Raw genomic sequence first — 20,249 nt, 5'->3', positions numbered from 1 at the left:
GTTCAGACAGCTCTACTTTAATTGAAGTTTTCAATATCGTTTTTCTTTGTATACGTTTTACATGTGTACTCTACTTTACTGGCCAGTATCTTTAACAGCACAGCGTGCAGAAATGAATGAGGTTCCCGGGTAATTATTATATTACCCACCTTCCCCTGTTAATCCAATCTTAAAGTGCACTTTGACACCACAGCCAGCGTAGCCCTCGTAGGTTAATCTACTTTGTACTTTAGTTACTATGATCCCTTATGATAGTGTCAAACATTAAGAGCCTCCAAAAGAACAAGGTCAAAACCTTATTAAAACTTACAATGGATGCTAAAACAGGAGTCTTGAAGTGTTGCCTTCAAATATATTATTTAATGTGGGCAAATTAATGTCTTCCTATTCATTTACATTTCATAGCTGTAAAACAAGTTATGATCTAAATATCACAGCGTTAAATACATAATGTGGGCACCAGTAAATAAACCTCTACAGTCTCTCTAGCCTTCAGTATCCCAGTAAAGCTGCATTTCACAGCTTCACATAGAGGCATCTCGCCAATAAGCCTCTTAGCTACAAACTATGAGTTTATCTACCAGAAGAGGGAAGGAGGTGACCGAGATGAAGAGAGCAAATAAAAAAAAAAAAAAAAAAAAAAAAAAAAAAAAAAGAGGATTGGCAGAAGGAAGAAAGAGATGTCGAGAGTACATCTATGTGGCAAGAAGACAAAACCGGAGATTGATGAGACAGAATAAAGCTAGAGATAGGTGTAAGGGATAAGGGGAAAGGAAGAGGGAAATCATAGAGTGATAGAAAAGAGAGGAGGATTATCAAGACTGTATCCCTGACCGGGCATATATTAGTTGGTGAAGACAACCAAACGAGAGATGAGGCAATATAAACTCCAAATACCCCATAACCCCAGCGTCCATTGGGAAATGCTTAAAAGACTTTATTTATTTTTTACTATTTCAAAAAGCAATACAGGCACAGAGGTGCACAACACATTTTAATTTCAGTACACAGTAGAAATGGGTACTTTGAAGAAAGCCTCGAGAACCCTCCCAAAGCTCATCGTAATGCATTGTCATTGTAATACAGTCGAAGAGCTGAAGTTACGACTTGTGTGTGATAGGTAGAGAGAATATATTCAACTAAAAGGGGTTGGTTTCAAAGGATATACAGAACTTAATGTATGCTAAAAACGCTGGTGTTGGTCTGTCAGTTCAAAACATATACACGTATATAGGTTGCTGAAACCCTTCAGCTATTCCAAGGTTGAATCAGAAAGATCACACAAAATAAACAAATTAACTTCGGAAAGAATTTGACAAAGCTTCACAAATTACACACACACACACACACCCCCCCCACACACACACACACACACACACACAAAACTAGAGCTCCAGGCCATGCATTGTCCAATCCATTTCTCTCTCCATCATAGAAAACAGTATTACAAGTGGCCACGCATGTTGACACTGAAGCATCTTGACGCCCACTCCATCCCTTTAGATTTTGTTATCACAAAGCAGAAAAACAGGAAGACAGAAAAGAGTGTGAGCTGTGTGGGGTGAAATTAACGTCTTGTGAGAACAGGCATGGCTGGACTTTGGCTCCTCCAGGACCTGAGGAGGCTTAATCTCACTGCAACATCTGGCAGAGGCTGGGCAGGCAGAGGCGACATCAAGGCATCCTACTGTCCAAAGGCTCTTGAGCAATTTCAGCGCTGAAGAAAGACACCATTCAGCTCTGTTCCACCCTTCCACTCCTTAGTCCTTTTCCCTTCCACTGAGGTTACTGTGTGCATGTGTGTTTGTTTTGTTTTATTTTCAGCCTATTCTTTTCTTCTCAAGTGCTCGTGAGTAAAAAGCAAGCCAGCAATCTTCCACAATCGAATGCTTTGTTTGAACACTGCATATCTGTTGTGCGTTCATTGAAAAATGCACAGTTAAGCTCTATTGATCGGAAAGAATGAACAAATTGCGTTGTTGTTGTTATGCTGTATGTTACATGAATAAATGCCTATCATTCTCAATTGCTTTTGCAATTCATCATTTTTGGCAAGATCCATACCAGGTGGTTGGCCTTTTAGCCAAAGGTATTCAAAATAACAACAGCAGTTGGAATTTGTTTGTTCCAAAATCTAGGTTAATGCCATAATGACATCAGCACATTTAATATTTGCTTTACTCCGTTTTTCTCCTCCTGCTGCCTTGATGAACACGCATTTAAAAAACATTAAAGTTTTTAGTCTATGATTTTGTTTTATTTCTCCTTAATAAGAACAAAATCCATAATCTGGTTATGATGATCCAAAGTAATCTTCTATTACTACAGGCCCCACACAAATCTATAATCCTGTATCTCTAGCCAACATCAAACTCCATTTTCTACGCTGGGGAAAAGAAAAAAATTGTTATTGCCATCCCCGAAGGGTGAGATTAAGTTGGAGGTCTGTGTGGCTCAGACAGAAAAGATCATTAGCCTTGATCAGATTGATTAAGATCAGCGTGGGCAGCTCGGAACATCCCTCACCCAAACAGAGCACCAGGTTACTAAATCTAGTCTCAGAGGCCAGCCACACTGACCAGGGTTACATTTGATCGGTTACTGTCCAACTGTATATCAGCTGTTTTACGTGTTCATGGTCATGGTCTGTCAGACCAGATCAGTTAGAGGGAAATTAAAAATGGCTATCCTCCAGCATCTGATTGAACAGCGTGCATTTTTACTGCCTCTGCAATGTATTGTTCTTTTCAGTTTTTCTTTTTTGGAAAACATTCCTCACAAGCGCTAGCAAGCTGACCAGACACAGGCCAATTTTAGAAATTCTCAGTTTCACATTTACATAGTAGGTTCAAAACCAAAATGATCATCCATACCGCCTCACTCTTTCTTTGTCAACCACTCTTAACACAACCAACCACACTTGGTGCGGTGAGGTGTTCAATGCCTCGCAAATGGAAATCTGTAGGTCCATTCATCCGGCCTCTCTCCGCTTCCACGGCCTTCAGCTTTAGCATCATTTCTCTATTAGCCTCTACAGAAACAACCACTGCACCAGGCCACGAGGTAGGCCTGTGCTTACATTATGAACTATACATCACATGTGCAGTCCTCCAGGGAGAGGACATGCTTGGCTATCAGTACACGGATGGCAATGAGCGGCTGGCTCGCCCGTAAAAACAGGTCAGTGTCGCAGGCAGATCATCAATCGCCCCACAGTGCAAGAGCGAGGGCCACCGGCCGCCTTCCAGGGGCATCGGACTCCCCGGGGTTTTCAACGTCTCGTTGCATCATTAATCTCAACCAACCTTTGACCACATGCTCTCCGGAACTAATTAGACCAAATACGTTCACAGGGAAACCCTAAAAATAGAAGAGAAAGAGTTCAGTAGCTCTCTGAGGGTTTGGTATCAGAGACAATGATCCATTAAATTAATCTATTGAGCTGTCTTGTTGATACACAACACACTGGGAACTGGCAACTCCTTGTTTTTAATTAAATGGCAGGACTTTAAAGAGTACAAATTAATTGAGGTGTTAGCATTTACATTTTAGGACTTTTCAGTTTCAGTAAGTATCTCCATAAAATCCTGGAGTATGTTTTCAAGTCAAAATTAAATCAAACGCAACAACGGATCTTTCATATTAGAGTTATGGTGTTGCTGGAGAAAACACCTAGACCTCTGTACAAGGAGGTGTTCCCTTCTCAAATTGCTCAGAGCCCACATAAATAACTTACAACATATGACCTTGCCCAGTGCAAAGAAATATCTGCAGAACATACATTAAATCAGCAAGTTCTGAGCTACACTGGCCTGAGTGACATTTCCTTGGCATACCCAAACACAAAAGAACCACAATAATTGGTCCACTACTTTTTTACTAGAACTCTAAAAACATATGTAGGTTTTACTAGTATGGTGTGATGAAAGTTAACATAGGACCCCAGGGTCCCCCAGGAATTGCGTACCCTGCCTTGGGTCTTTCACAGACATGGGACCGACTGCAAGGGCACACACACACGCAAGCACGCACGCACGCACGAGATGTTCATAAGTCATTTTTTGGAAGTCCAAGTTGAGTCTCAAGTCTTTGAGGGGCAAGTCCAAGTCAAGTCTCAAGTCTCTGGCCTTCTGATCTGTCCCTAACACTGTATTGTTAAATCTTATTAATTCAAAGCATGTCCTGTAGCTACCATCCATACAGTACAGTATCAAAATCAGTTGTAGGAGAACTTTATGGGGGCCTACTGCAATGTAATCTGAAGAAACACAAATGATGAACTCCGTTTCAATTTCATAACTGTATTTTTCAACAATTTGGTATCTGCACCAAAGAAGAGTTTGTCTGTGTTACTAACTGGGTGTAAAACCCAACCTCATCATGCATTACATTTTTCAGCGTTCAAAGTTTGAGGGAAACATCTGTATTGAAAGTTAATACACCAACCATGGTGCAAACACGAGAGAACTGAACTAAACTGTGTACACAAACAATGTTCTCAATGCTGGAGTTCATGTGTAGAGCTCCTGGTAATACTTGGAGCAAAGTTTCATGTTGTGTCGAACCTTCTTAGCGTTTTAAAAATGTTGATTTTGATGCTATCATAGAAGTGCCCCTAGTGCTCCCATTCAAAAGGCAAAACAAAGATACAGTAAATCTTACAAGTGGCGCTTCCATCCTAATTATGCTTTTAAACTAAAGTTTGACTCGGGTACATTCACAAAAACACCCTAGGTTGCATTTTGGCGAGAGTTACGCTTCAACAACAACCTGGTGAAATATTAACCTAAGTCTGTCTCATCATATGGATACAACTATAAAGATACAATTTGCCTGTTCCCAGCATTAGCACAAAACTTTGCGATTGTTAGCTTGTTAACCTGTGACGATATATGCTAAATTTAACGTCTCTTTAACATTAGCAAGTAACAGACCTACATACATACATACACAAATAGGCATAGCGCATGCGTTACGTTGCACATTATGGCAAAGGGCAGGGGACATGCAGCTCGTCATACGTTTCCCCAACGTATATGCAGCAATAAAATAAAATAACTATTTTAATTTGTTCCTTATTTGCTGTATTGTTTTGTCTATATGCATGTGAAAACTCAATAAACATGCAAGTTACAAAAAAAAAGCAATAATTGCATGAAAACAGGTTGCTGAAGAGTCTCGACACTCGACAAGTGAGAGTCAAATCTGAAGTCTTTTCGGTCGAGTCGCAAGTCAAGTCTGAAGTCAGCTGTTTGTGCGACTTAAGTGTGACTCGAGTCTGAGTCTCAGACTCAAGTCCCCATCCCTGAGACACACACACACACACACACACCCACACACACACGTTACAGGAGGCTTGCGTTTCTCATGTAGGAACAAAAATGCCAGCTTTAAACAGTCTACAACTGCACACTTACTACATCCCAAGCACAAACCATAATTCAAATAAGGTTCACTGGGTTAGCTGATAACAATGGAATGACTGTATGACATGTGCTTTTATATTACAAATATATCCAACGATAAACAACTCATGCTTGGTATAAAGATTGAGAAATAAATGCAGCATTCAAGTTTTCAGCTTTAAAGAAAACCTGGAGCAAGAAGGTGTTTGTCATAGTGATTTCCCCTGCTGGTTCAGGCCATGTGATAGGTAATCCATCACCTAGGAGGAAATGCAACTCCAAAACATGCACCAATACCAGACACCTGTTCACTACTCAACACAAAGATTCAAAACAGCCTTTTGTCTTATCTGAGAGTTGGATGTTAATGACAAACCTACTCAGTCAACCAGTGAACCTCTTCCTAAACACTGCAAAGTGGAGACCGATAACAGCCTGCAGACAGACAAGCCAAGGCTGATCCATCCCTAAAGCCTGCTACATCCAGCACTGGTTCAGTGCCTGGCCCCAGAGCTAATGAGGCCACTCGGGGGCCCTTACAGGCAGCATTCGTTCACCTTTGCTGGAGATGGAAGGGAGGAAAACAGGAAGACAATATCTCAAAATCACCATGTCATATTTTGTTAACTTTTACAAAACTATGTTAACTAGTAAACAAACTCAAGATTGCCAAGCTGTTTCGAAGTTTTCCGGTTTTTGGGGGTTTTTTTGAGTCCATGGATATATTCCTAATTGAAATATACAACCATATGCTTATGTCTACAGAGATAAACCGCAGTAAAAAAAAAAAAAAAAAAAAAAAAAAAAAAAAAAAAAAGACAAGATAAAATAAACAAGAGATAATAAATAAAGAGAAAGTTGCACATTCGTCACTTTTGTCTTGATCGGAAACTGTAATTTAGGCCCCCTGGACGTCACTTATAACCGCAGTCCAAACTGACAATGCCCCTCCCCAGAGGGAGGGCATACAGTATTAACAAGCAGCCAGCATCAGCATCCATGACTGCATTAAGGAAAGCCATCAGAGGGCCCGTGAAGTAAAGCATCAGTCTTACCTTCGGCAGCATACTCTTCAGCTTCAGGGAGGGTCCAAAAGGAATGCATGAAAGAGAGAGAGAGAGAGAAAAGACACAAAGAGCAGACTCATTAGATGCTACTTACTTTACTTCTCTTTAAATAAATGTCTTCTTATTTTTACTTCAAACTAAATCTTTACAAGATAAAATCTAAATAAAGACTGCCGAAGAGGCTTGCGATAGGACAGCAAAACAAAATTAAGTCCGCTCCCTGGAATATCTGATCCAATTCTTTTTTTATCTGGTGACTCTCTTGAAAGCCAGCAAATGGTCAAATAATTTCACAAACACCATATTATTGTCTTTAATAAATGTCTAATGGAGAAGTGGAGAACCCTTAGCATACTGTAACCACACTACCTCACATAGGGAACAGGAGGCTTCAGTCAAAGAGGATCCCCAACTGAGAGACACTGACTCACACCCACTTTGCTCTGGCTTAATGATACAGGGAGTTGGAGTAATAAGAGTTCAGGCTACAGCAGGACGCTTTAATCACAAAAGCTACCCTACAGCTGCAGAGGCCAATCTGTAATGCTGGAAAATACAACTACAGCTGCCGGCCACTCTAAACCCCATGTTTGAAGATGAGGCCCTACACAAAAATGTAAAACAGCCTCTAGCTTGGCATGGCGTCCAGGTGGAGAGCTTGGCATTTTGATCTGGTATTGTGGCTGCTGGGTCTAGGTCTTCATGGGCCACTAGTGGATTAAGTTGTAGCATGGTCAATAACAAATCGAAAGGGACTCTACACTGCGCTGGTTCAATGTGTTAATGGAGTACAGCACTTCAGTCGGAGCATTAACAGCTGCAGGCATTTTGTGCAACAGCAGGATACAATTTATGGAAAACTATGAGGTCAAGTATAGTGAAGAATATTCCACATTTTAGAGCTAAAAGGGCAAATGTATTTTATATATATATATATATATATATATATATATATATATATATATATATATATATATACACATACACACACACACACACACACACACAGTCCATATAAGTCCAATGTGTTGGGAAGCCAACATAGTAACAGCTTTTAGCATTAAGATTTGATGATAAGAGCAGCCGCCATTTATAAATCTGAAACGCACCACTGGGGGCCAAATGTGGCTGAAAAGTAAGCAAGTCAACCAGATTTCCCATAACACACCAGCACAGTTCTTGAAAAGGAATTCTCTTGATTGAATGCACCAGTTCATGAGATGAATGGGCCCAATCATATCTCTGCTTATGAATTCCTTACTCTTATTGAGCTTGTTTGAGTTTAAATAATGGTGTAACTGAAACCACAGGGTTAATAAAATAATGACATTAGGGGATATAACATTCCTATTTTGCTCCTCTGTTGTCCCGCACCGCATGGAGCGAGGACACCAATCATACAACAGCAACCCTCAAGGACATTTAAGCAGGACATCAGGACTTCTTCAGTTGAAGGACGGTCCCACTATGTATCTCTGGTGCCTGAACTGAGTTCAATGAGACAAGGTGACTGTCACAAGTATACAGTAACATAAAAGTATAAAGATGAAACCTCTCCCTAAGTGTAGATAGTTTTGATGCATTTAAACCAGCAGAAAAGGATACCAGTACACTGATTGAAAGGCATTTATGAATGACAGAGCGTTTGCCAAGCTTAAGCATGGGAATCGTGTTTGTCTGATGGGTGTAGTGGCTGTTTATACAATCACTGGCCATGACTTTTTTCCTCCTGTCTCATCTCAGATCATAGTCCATCATCCTTTTTCATTGTGCTCCCTCATATCTTCCCTTTCTCCCTCCCAAGCTGAAGCAAAGGATGCTGGATATACAGCAGAGGTGGTTGTTTATATCATCACCGGCCACATGGAGAGAAAGATGAACAAAAGAAATGTGTTCTCTCTCTCGGATAGTCTGAACGTTGGTTTATTTGGATTCAATTTATAAAGAATAACTGCTTTGATAAATAGAAAGACCATTAACGGACAATGGTTCAAATGTCAAGATGCGGTTTTGTGTTGCCACATAAACGCCAGATAAAAAGAACTTTTTTTTTTGAGAGAAGACATTCCTTATCTCTTGAGAACACTGCGGATCATTTGTCAATAGGCCCTTCACACACAGGTAATGGTGGGCACCACTAATTGTTAAATCTATACCATTTCAAGGTCTACTCTTACTTGACAGATATTCCTCCTGAAAAAGCATTGTTTCACACTGGGAATAGTGGTGAAATCTAGCCTCAGGAAAGAAACACAATTTCAGTCAGACAGTCTTAGTGGGATATACCCCATCCATCTAAGCTTGTCCCTTTTATCCCATTGATAGTTTCCAGTAGTCTTTGCTAGCCATTACTTTTATCCCATAGGTGTTTTCCATTAGGGTGTACCCCACATAGCTTCAGGCTTTAAGCTCCACTGGGATCCTAGTCTTTTCAACGTACTTTGTGATTCATATGGGAATGTGGATAACATATTCAGAGGAAAACACTCCGATGTATGATGTGTGATTCCCCAGCAAAAATGGGGCACTAGAATAGAAAGAGGAATACAAATTCTTTATTCTAACCTTTTCCTCCCAACCAAAGACTAAAAAGGATCTAAAAAGCTAAAATGCAGAAATACTCAACATTAAAATTGACAGCCAGTCGAATGTGACAGTTCTTTAATATCTCTGAATTAGTGTGCAATACCTCCAGCAACAAAAGTAAAATCAATCAAAGAGGATATAAAAGAGAGCAGAAATCAAACTTGGGCTGCAATAAAAAATAGATAAAATAAATACCAAAGTCAAATTCAGATGGAAGCAGTGGAGATGCGGGATTTCTTCACCAATGAATCCCTGAGGCTTTGGAGGCAAATGAGAGACTTTTCAGACCTAATCCTAACCAAGCTAACTAAAGGATTTACCGAGGGGGGAAAAGCATGCCTGCGTTGAAAAACAACCTCCTCTCCATCACTTTCCTCCCATTTCTTTGCACACCAAGGTAGCCACAGAATCAACTGTTGCTTGGATACAAAAAGAGCATGAATTGGCGTAAAGTAATATTGCAAATATTTCAAGGAACATTACCAGTTCTAAATATGCATAACAGTTATACCATAATTATAATACTTATTACTTAGGAACTATACTTATATAAACAATATGAGATACGGTTACACATAACTACCAATAAACTATTCTCAAAGCCATTCTGTCAGTAAATATTCAGTCGGTTAATAAGAGATGTGGCCTTAAAGAATCCACCAATGTGCGTCCTAAAAAAATCTATTGCAATTGTTGACTTCTTTCGTAAATGAATCATCTGTAATTCTCGGAATCATTTTCTCATCATAGATAAAGGGCTCAAGCACAGCAGCAAGTCGTCACAGAGGGAGTTCAAGCTCAACATCACAGGCAGCAACAAAGGGACTGCATCTCGCACTTACACTCCGCTGAAGAAGCCCTTGCAAATCACACACACATCTAGTCACCCGCACGCTCCAACACAAATTTACAAAATCTTTTGATCTAGCTACAAACTGTGAAATACACATTATGGTGCATTTGTATTTTTATAAAGTGTAATAGCAGTAAAAATGTATAAAATAAAAATATTCGGTGATATTCAGCAAAGTTGTATTTTACTTTGATAGTAGATGTGGTGCTGTTAATTGGTTATAATGTAAATACCTAGTAACTGTACTGGTATCTGTTCCATAGTAGTCTCACACTGCCAGACCTTAACAGCACTGTGTCAGCGATGGAGTATGGTATGGCTACACCGCCCATCTATTCTGGGATAGAGGGAAATACTCTGGCTTGTTTGTATCTCCTTAAACCAATCACAACCATCCTGAATTGATTGATAGCGAGAGGGGAGGGACATGCGGCACGTGAGAGACGCGCCGGACGTCAGGCTTTATCCCAGCAATGTACATCAGTTGAGTCAGAGTAATTGTATTGTGAAGAAATGAATAAAACACCAGTTTAGTTCTTTATACATGTATCGTTGCGTATGTATAAACTAAAATAGCATCCGGATGACAGTCAATTTCAATTTTTTTTTTTTAAGAAAGAAAAAAATAAAAACATTTTAGCACACAGTGAAATATTTGCTAAGCATATACACCCAGTGTTTCCTCTATGTTGATTTGACCGTGGCGGCCCCCCAACGGCAACATTTCTGCCCCCCAATGCCCCCACTGCTAAAAAAACATTCTAAAGGAAACACTGTATACACCTGTTGATTTTTGTCCATGAAGTGGTTCGCTTGGCTACTGTTTCCATCGGTTTTCAGGCTGCAGTTTACCCATCCTATATTTTGTAGCTCGAATGTGGCATAAGGCAAATAAGTCACCAGAGTGCATATTGGAGCAGCACAGAGTACAACATTTTCTTTGAAGCCACACAGGTTAGCACTAACCAAACAATGCTGGGTTCGAGTAAAAGTGGGCGGTTTTAGCTTTTAGGCAACAAAGAGGCCCCACTGTGCTGTGAACAATACTGGCTCTAATGCTTTCTTTGGTATACCTAGCATGTATAAAATTCTGCATAATAAAGCACATTATTTGAAATGTCTGTGTATTTCTGGAGTCCGCTTTTTATTCCAAACTTCAAATGCAGACCATTATTTTACATGGCCGCTGTCTTGTGAGTCACTCTAGTTGCACTGGAAATACTTTGAAAGTCTGTTATTTTGGCCAGCAGAGTGTCCCTCAGGAAACTGAGATTTCAAAAGGGCAAGAGGGAAGAGGAAAAGCCCTTTCCATCCAAGGCTATTTGACATGACTTCAGAGAGGCACAGAGGAAAAGAAATGACAGCATTAGTAAATAAAAGAGACAAGTAAGTAGAGAGAAGACACACACACACACACACACACACACACACACACACACACACACACACACACACACACACACACACACCCTTCCTATTTATATTCAAATCAGAGGGAAGCTTTGTCCTGAACTTTCTCTGACTGACAAATTAATCCACAAGACATGGCCTTTGCAGATTTCTCACCAAATCTTGACAGCAAAACACAAAACTTCCACCCGACAAATGCGCAAACAAAGTTGAGGCTTTCTAATCCTGATAAAGAAAAAATAAATGAAACATAGTGACTGATTTATCTAGCAACAACACAACATAAAGAATTCCCCGTTTAATACAGGATGTCAGGAAGTTAAAAAGAGAACTGGGGTCAAATGGAAAGGATTAGAGCGATGCAACCTTAAACAGAGGTGTAGCTTCTTTTTTTCACTGAGCAGTAGAAACTGATTGCCATCTCTGGGGTTTTTAAAATGTCCTCTATTAAAGCAATATTTGGAAATATGGTTTACTGTATACCCCATGAGCCAAGGAAGAAGTGATTGGTTTTTGGTGCAGATCAAGAGGTGTGTAAAGGATTTGTTAACACAGCGTGATAGGGCATTTTCGAAAACTTCAAGCAGACAGCGTTCGCTGCGATATGATATTAATGGCGAGCCGAAAGCGGTCACGGTGCTGTTGACGTTACACTTCCTCTGAGACGAGCAGGCACAACAGTGGTTTCTGTGCCCTGGTGACCGACTGACAGGCTGAGGTTGTAAGGCAAGGCAACTTTATTTCTACAGCACCTTTCAGCAACAAGGCAATTCAATTCCATCCCTTTGCACTTCAGTTAGTTCTCCATTAGTTAAATGTTGACAACAAGGCAGTCACCAAGTTTATTGTTAAAGGTTTGTGTCATTATGCAGTTTGCACTAAAAAGTCTTTGTTGTTTACATTCCTTTGCATTTTAGTTAGTTCAATATTAGCCTGTACACATTTGTTTATTTATTTATTTATAATATGTTCATGTTGTGGCAAAAAGGTTTCTCTTTTTTTGTTCATTTTTAAAGTTGGGATTGATTGACCAATTGACCAATCCTGAGTATCTGACTGGTGCACCCCTATTCAAAAGCACAAACAGTTTTATTCCGGTTACTGTTACTCCGAGTTACCAGAATTTTTTAATTTTGATAACTGTTGTTACACAATTAAGGTGGAAAGTGTTGTGTTTAATGTATTTTTGTTGATGTTAAAATCGATTTTAAAACATATGGTATTGAAAAAAGTAGTCTTAAGGTACAGGCATCGAAACTGAGGTATCGAAGTTGGCACCAGATTGAAAAAGATTTTGAACGATGCCCAGCCCTGTGCACATCTGTAGCATATCTGTACTTTCAGACTTAAAGCTCACACAGTGCTGACTCATAAAGCAAAAGCAGGTATCAGAGGGAGGTCGGGGAGAGGTAATAACTTGAGAAACGAATGGGGGAGCACCTCTTCTGCCAATCTGTCATCACACCGCTGAGAGTTAAAGTTAGAGGACGAAGTAAAGGTAATGGTTGAAATATATCAGGGCCCTCGCACAAGGTTCAACAAGGACAAGGTCAGACAGAAATAAACAAAGATAAAGAGAGACTGGAAGAAATTGTAAGGTAAAATATAGATTCAAAGTGGATATAAAAAAAAAAAAACTTCCTTTGCAGTGGGCAACATTAGATATTAAAGTATTATTTTTATTTAAAATTGAGTCTGGGTGGTCCATTAATTTAATTACAAGCGAATAAATGAAGCCTGTTTTGAGGAGCGTGAGCTGTAAAACAGCATAGCAGTTGGACTATTTTAGTCTTCTAAAACAGCAATGATGTGTTTCAGCAGGGGAGAGCAAAACAGAACTGATTTCAACAGTTCAAATGAGACATAGGCTAATTAAGCAAGAGATTATCACTTGCCTAATAGGAGCTGACTGGGCAGAGTGAGGGGTGAGGAGAGGAAAAAATAAAGGAAGACAATTTGTTGATGCTCAAAACGATACGGGCTTGGAAGCCATCAGACACAGGAGCTTATACAACCCAATCTGGTCTGCGAAGAGCGGCAATAAAAAGGGCTTGAAAGGTCAAACCAAGCTTGAATTGCTCTTCCATTTACCAAAGGCAACCTAAATATAAGAACGCCACCTTACAAACTTTATTGGAACATCCATGTTCCAATATAAAGTTTGAAACATGACTGGTATTAACTTGATCATTTCCATTCCAGTTCCTCCTGTGGGTGATTGACAGGAAGGAAGTGTAAAATAATCAGTGTTGGGGAAGGTACTTTTAAAAAGTAGTGTTTGCTCGTTACTCGTCACTTCTTAAAAAAGTAATGTTACTTTACTAAGTTACCCCCTATGGAAAGTAACTTTTTACGTTACTTGTTACTTGTACGTTACTTATAAAAGCAGGCGTCTCTGGCAGAGACTGAAGTTAATTAAACAAAAACTATCTTTGACCATAAAGCCAATCTGTGGTTTATCAGTGAAGTGTCTGAACAGACTGGATTCTCTACTCACAGAGTGACCGCTGATTCATTATCAACGAGTCCAGTGCGGGTTGAATGCACATCAGCAGGTCATCGTCAGTGTTAGTGTATGTAATGTCTGTATCGACTTGTGCCACGATGGTCCGTGCATTGTCGTAGACACATGCAGCCTCTTTTCTGGAAATCCTTGTGTGTCCGTGCGACCGACAAGTCCACCGCGGTCCGCTGCGTGTAGCCTACGTATGAGCCCATCTCCACCGCATCCGTCTGTGAGGTTGTCAGCTTTGCGTCTGCCTGGTGTGCTCTGTTTGTTTGACGGCCGATTTAACCGCCAGTCCTCAGCGATGTGGTGGCATGTGTCACGTAGCTCCCTGCTCAGAGCGCCGTCCAGCAAAAAGCCACGAAGCTCTCAAAAGTTAGCGTTGGCTACAGCATTGCTCTGCTACCAGCCTCTGTCACGTACCGCGTGGAGCTTGGGAGCGCGCAGCTGAGAAGGCAGCGTCGCTGTCAAATCTGTTCCTGGGGAAAAAGTAACGTGGCGCCAAAAAAGGAACTACGTTTTGTTACCAAATTTTCAGTAGTAGCACGTTACACTGCTTTTTACCTGAAAAATGAGATATGTTATTGTAACGCGTTACAAAGTAATGCGTTACAGTAACACACAACACTGAAAATAATACAGCACTAATATAAAAAAAAACTCAACTGAGGCACACTGAAATATAAAAAAAGAAAATTAAACTTTGACTGAATCAAATGAATGCCTCATGTTTACTGTGATGGATTATCTGGCTCTGTCTATCTTTAAATCTGTGGAAATAGTTTTTTTTTTTTTTTTTTACAATCTACAAGGACGGATGGCAGCAACTGGTGTGTTATGAAAGTCAAGAAAATGAGTGCTGATATCTGTAACTGTGCTCGCTGTGTGCAGACAGCAAGCAGACCACTGACACAATCTACAGTCTATGCTTCACAGATGAAATGCATCGCACCTGTGTGGCATAAAGAGCTTTAAAACACTATTAAAATGCTAACATCATTATACGACAAACATTTTAAATTTGGAAAAAAAAAAAGGAAGGTGCTTGATAATCCACATATTTCCTGTGCGTGTATGTGTGCAGCCAGCGAATGAGTGTATCTTTCACCAATCAAGCGTTGGCCTGGCTTGGCTGCCTTCCTGTCTATTAGGGCCCTCCGGCCTAGCGGACTTAATGACATTTGATTTTCAACTCGGCTCATTTTTCACTACATTTAACCTTGATTTTAAATTCCATTGAAGTTTGTATTAGCATCATTTACGTGTCACCGCAATTAAATTTGAAAGTAATGACTGGTGCTGAGTTAACTAACATATTCATTTGTGAGCAGAAAAGAAGCTCTTTCATGTTTCTATTGAAGATTGGCAACGGCAGAGGAGCTATGTTTGAAAGGGATGTCATCTATTTGTTAAACGGCATTACTGATTTCAAAAGAGCACTGGGTTGTCGGGGTAACAACTTAAAGGGAAAACCACACATTATAAATCATTACTCCATGATGTTCAAAGCATTCCAGGTCAAAGTGTGTGATACGTTTTAGTGAACACAATCTGCCTAGTGTAGTTCTACATTAGTTAGTGATTTCAAACATTTCCCAGAATGCCTTTCGACAGCCCCCAAGACAATGCTGCAGATTGTGTGTGTGTGTGTGTGTGTGTGTGTGTGTGTGTGTGTGTGTGTGGTGGGTGGTAACAACAAGCAACACCTGAGCATATTAAGATTCAACCAGTGAAGAAAAAGTGAACACTGCACCACATCATCCAAGCAAAACATGTATTGTGGCTGCCTGGCATTCTGGTCTATTAAGGCTGCTGTCAGTGGGGTATTTCTGCCTCTTCTACACTACAATGACTTTCTCCCTGTATGACTGCTCAGGACTGATGTAAAATGGCAGCTCAAGTAAGTTCTAGCAAGCCCTTGCTCTTTGATTATAAGGGGCTGAAACCAAAACCTGACATTTACTGGTGTTGTTTCAGATAGCTGAGGTTTTTTTTTTTCTGCAATTAAATTGTACTCTAGCTATGCTCGAAGTATCTCAACTTGGCATCATGTCGTCTGTATTTGGACAGTTATCCTTGGAAATGAGACTAATGCATGACCAAACAGCAGGTATGCAAGCTGTATGCTAAGGGGGATTCTAGTTTGGACACAGTAGGTAATGTAAAACCTTTCAGGAGTGCATTTGTTTAAAAATAATAACTATACTGACAAACCAAATTAAAGGTGACATTTGTGCTCCCTGAATATAGACTATTTCCACTACATCTAGGCATATCTGACTTTTTATTAGAATTTGAAATGACGTCTTGCTAATCCCTGTTCAAGGTGACCTAAAGAGATTTGTTTCCATTGGTCCTGAAATCTCTGACTATGATCATGAACTCACCAAATGACATGAAGAGATCATGTTTCTTTGTCCCCCGCTGTCAAATCCTCTGTCAGATTATTTCTTCCAATAAATAAAAAGGTAAAGTTTGTAGATTATTATACACAAACATGCAAGGTAGCTTTCGGATTAACGGAGAGCCTGTTTTTGTGCTTTTAATCTACAGGATCTTATATTCTTTACTGTCATTTCATACTGAATATGCTTGTGTGTTTACTGCAGTGGCTCTGTGTGTTGAACAAGAACAAACAAGAGTGCTGTGAGATTTAATATACTGAACCAATTATCTACATCCACTATTCATTCAAATGTGCACATTGCTTATTACACATGATGAAAAATGATCTAAAATTGTGAATTGTGAATCAATCAAGCTACTTGTGCAAACAAATCAACCTGTGAGCCGTCAAGCAACTGCTATGAAGTACAGAAGTGAGTCTCAATCAAACAGAGGCGGTTTGCTCTTACAGGGAGTTACAACAGGCCTGTAATAAAGCCACAGCATTTACAAGATGGACAACTATTGACTGAAAAACTGGTCTAAAAGGAGAAACCGAGACATGGGATGACATCATCGGCTGTTCAAGACAGCCTGCCAGCATAATCTCTGCCTATTTGATGCCCCTTTCTGAGACATCAGTGGTGATTAGACATCAACTGTAAGTGTGGCTGCCACACTTTAGAGATTTTTACTTTAAGTTTAATTCATGCTCTCAGTCTGTATGACTGGTGTAAAGAAAAAGCCAAACGACTCATTTGCTGTCAAAGCATTGCAGTGACATGTCACCCTATGGGCTCAGCATCTCAAGTCTCTATCCCTATGGCAAAGACACACTGCAAAGTCATTTCTATGTGTAGCTCTAAAAACAGAGCATAGAGCTAATGGTCGAGATGTGGCTCCCACCGGTACCCACCGGTACCATATACGTACGATGCTGTGAGGGGATTTGGATAACGGGGTGTACCAAGATGACACATATAGTTAGGTTCAATCAGCAACGGTAGATCCACCTCACTGATGTCACTAACTGTTAGCTGGCAGCCAGTCAGCTCCCTCCGTCAGCCCAACAACTGTGAGCAAAGACACATCAACACACATTAAGTGACATGTTTGCTGCTCCATTTCTCTACCAGACCCCTTACTGAGGGAGCTGACGCCTCTTGCCGCTCCCATCATGTGCTCTTTTTTTTTTTCCATCTAATGATTCGTCATGTTTAATTCAACTATGTTGATTATTAATAAATAAAAAGGTCTCTATGAATCACTTGAGACATGGTGCAAAGAAAGTTCTAAGTGTCACTGTACATAAAGCAAAACAGAATATTTTATCAATCTGTCACTCTGCATTAAAACCCTGTTTAAAAATGTAGTGATATAGAACTTGCATTTATCATAGGATATTTTGTGTATTGTTGCTGCAGAAAGGTCAAGAGAGGAATAGTGCGGGGTGGGAGGAGGTGGTCTGACAGCTCATTGATGATAGCAGCACATTAGTATCGACACCAAGAACTCACTAGGAAAGGAAATCTTATCTTTGCAAAGCTAGGAGGACAGGGGAGATGGGAGTGTGTGTGGGGGGGGGGGGAGGAGGAGAGATAATGGGAAAAGAGAGGAGAGGGAGACTGAGGGAGGGGAGTACAGATGGGGGGGATATGAGATGTAAGAAACCTTGGCAGAGAGCTTATCTCTTATGTGGAATAAGAAGGATGAGACTGAGGAGTGTTGTTTAAAGGGGGTGGGGGGTGGGGGGGCACTAAAAGGAAATTATACAATTTGAAGCCATGCAAAAAAACACTTTGAAACTCTGGTTACATTTTCTGGTGCATTGTAACTTACTTTCCTGGGTCATTTAGTTGTTTGATGGTATAACTGGTGGGGTGTGTAATTTGCCCAATGTGGACAAGAGACATGGACAACTGATGTCCACACAGCTACTATGGAGTTTCAAGCCACCAGTGGGAGGTTTTATTTTTTTTACTTTGACTGTGGTAACTAAAAAGCACTTGTGTTTGCCATTAGACCCATTGCTTCTTCATCGCAAAAAGTATCTACTCTCACCCATCCGTGGCCTTGCATTTGTTTCTAAGAGAGACAGTAGAAGGGCATAGTGGCGTGTCGGAAAAACATCTGGGAACGCAACGTACAGTTTAAGATGCTAATAATATGGTCAATCTTCAATCTTCTTACCAGCGGCCTCATTTGCTTATTTGTCTTACAGAGACAGAGACAATTTTAGAAAAAGGCTGTGTGCCACATCTTTAAAAAGTCATAGTAACTACTTAATTAGAATATTAAATAGAATATTTAAGCAGTTACTATGCCTTCTGACTGTCTTAATTACACATTTTTAAATGATTTATTGTATGTGGCTTGCTACATATTTTCCCCTCACTAATGACAGTTATTTTTCTCTACATGTACACATAAAAGCCAATGCTGGATTGCAGTAAATCAAGGTTAATGTTAATGTATGTAGGGCTGGGCAACAGCGTCAGAAATTAAGAAGGGCAGAAATGCCCCAAGAAATCTCAGAATGCCCATACAAAACGCAATCGAGGGGCCCAAAGAAATTATATTTACCAGTTTAGGCCAATATCAGTATCCTACATTTAGCCATCATTTAATTTTCATACAATTCATTTAATTTCCATCTCTATCTCACACACACACACACACACACACACACACACACACACACACACACACACACACACACACACACACAAAACAGCACCGTTTATTTACTCATGTTGGCACAAGGTTGTGCTTACTGTATGCATTTCAATTTGGGCTCATTCTACATAAAAGTGCCCCCAAATTATGTACAGTAAATGCCCCGGCCGCGGTTTAGGTGCGTGTGACGGCCGCGACTGTTGGCCATTTGGTGGGCTGTTTTTTTTAAAGTGACTGCCCTTTTCCAAATAGTTTCCATTGACGGCTTCTCAGATGGTGCTGTGTAACAAACCAACTAGCACATCATGTTAGGCAAAAGTTGCCACCAAAATATATTTTTTAAATTTCCTACGCTGTTGGGCGATATGTTTGAAGTCAAGGTCACAACTAATTTTTCAAATGAAATATATAGATGTATAAAAATCTCACAAATGAATAAAGAAATGTATGTTCTGTGCATACATTTGTTCCAAGTAGGCCTTTGTGTTCAACAGCATCCGAGAATGAAGGGGGATGAGCAAAACAAACAAGCCGAGAACAAAAAAAATGGAGGGATAATAAAATGGAAGAAAACTGGAGTTTGGGGGGGTGACAAATCTCTTAATCTGTCTCCCTCTCTCTCTCCGGCTAGGTTTGTTTTGTGCTGGTTTTGGCCACAAGTCGTCCGTCGATCCCCTCGTAAATTGCCTGTGTCGATCACGCCTTACAAGCTTCCACACGCTCCCTGAGTCCCTGTTAAAATGGTCACGCCAATAAAAGCCCATTCACTTGTAATGAATTGAGAGAGAAGCTAAAGACTAAAGGGGCTGATTTAGTGACAATTGTTGATGATCCTCGATTGAGTTAGGATTGAGCTTGCCAGCCTCTCCATCCCTACAACATGGCTGGTATTGTTGGGGATTTCTAAAAGGAAAAAAAAAGCTTCCAATTCCCATTACTTCTCACCCGTCTCTGAAATAGACTTCTAGACAATGTACATTGTGAATGGAAAACACCTCACCCTTGAGACACTGTAACTAAATCATTGGGCGTACAACATGCTCAGAGCCGTGCATTGTGTTGAGCTTCTGCCATGCGCCTGAAGATGCAACAAAGCCACTGCAGACTTAACAAAACAGAAAGGCTCTCCAACTAGGGGTGGAACGGTTCACAAAATCCATGGTTCAGTTCATATCGCGATTTTTGGGTCACTGTTTTCGGTTCAGTTTGGTAGGGTTTTAGTACATTGCCAATTTCAACATGATTTTAATTTTGTTTATTTGGTAAAATAAGTTAACCTTTTGCCTTAACACAATTCTGCCTGAGAACATAAACACTTCTTTATTGTCAAATCTTAATTAAAAGAATTGGTTTTCTAATGA

At 40.2% G+C, this 20,249-nt stretch overlaps 1 protein-coding gene across 2 annotated transcripts in view; it reads right to left on the bottom strand.

The window, feature by feature from the left end:
• Positions 1–20,249, bottom strand: part of nrxn2b (neurexin 2b) — a 760,536-nt gene that overhangs the window by 600,540 nt on the left and 139,747 nt on the right. For both annotated transcript variants that reach the window (XM_028564156.1, XM_028564158.1), the window contains exon 3: positions 6,461–6,481. In XM_028564156.1, the coding sequence (XP_028419957.1) occupies positions 6,461–6,481 (21 nt within the window). The remainder of the gene's footprint in view (positions 1–6,460; positions 6,482–20,249) is intronic.

The sequence above is a fragment of the Perca flavescens genome, chromosome 19, assembly GCF_004354835.1.
Source record: "Perca flavescens isolate YP-PL-M2 chromosome 19, PFLA_1.0, whole genome shotgun sequence".
Taxonomy (NCBI): Eukaryota; Metazoa; Chordata; class Actinopteri; order Perciformes; family Percidae; genus Perca; species Perca flavescens.
This window is presented reverse-complemented; position numbering and strand designations above follow the sequence as displayed.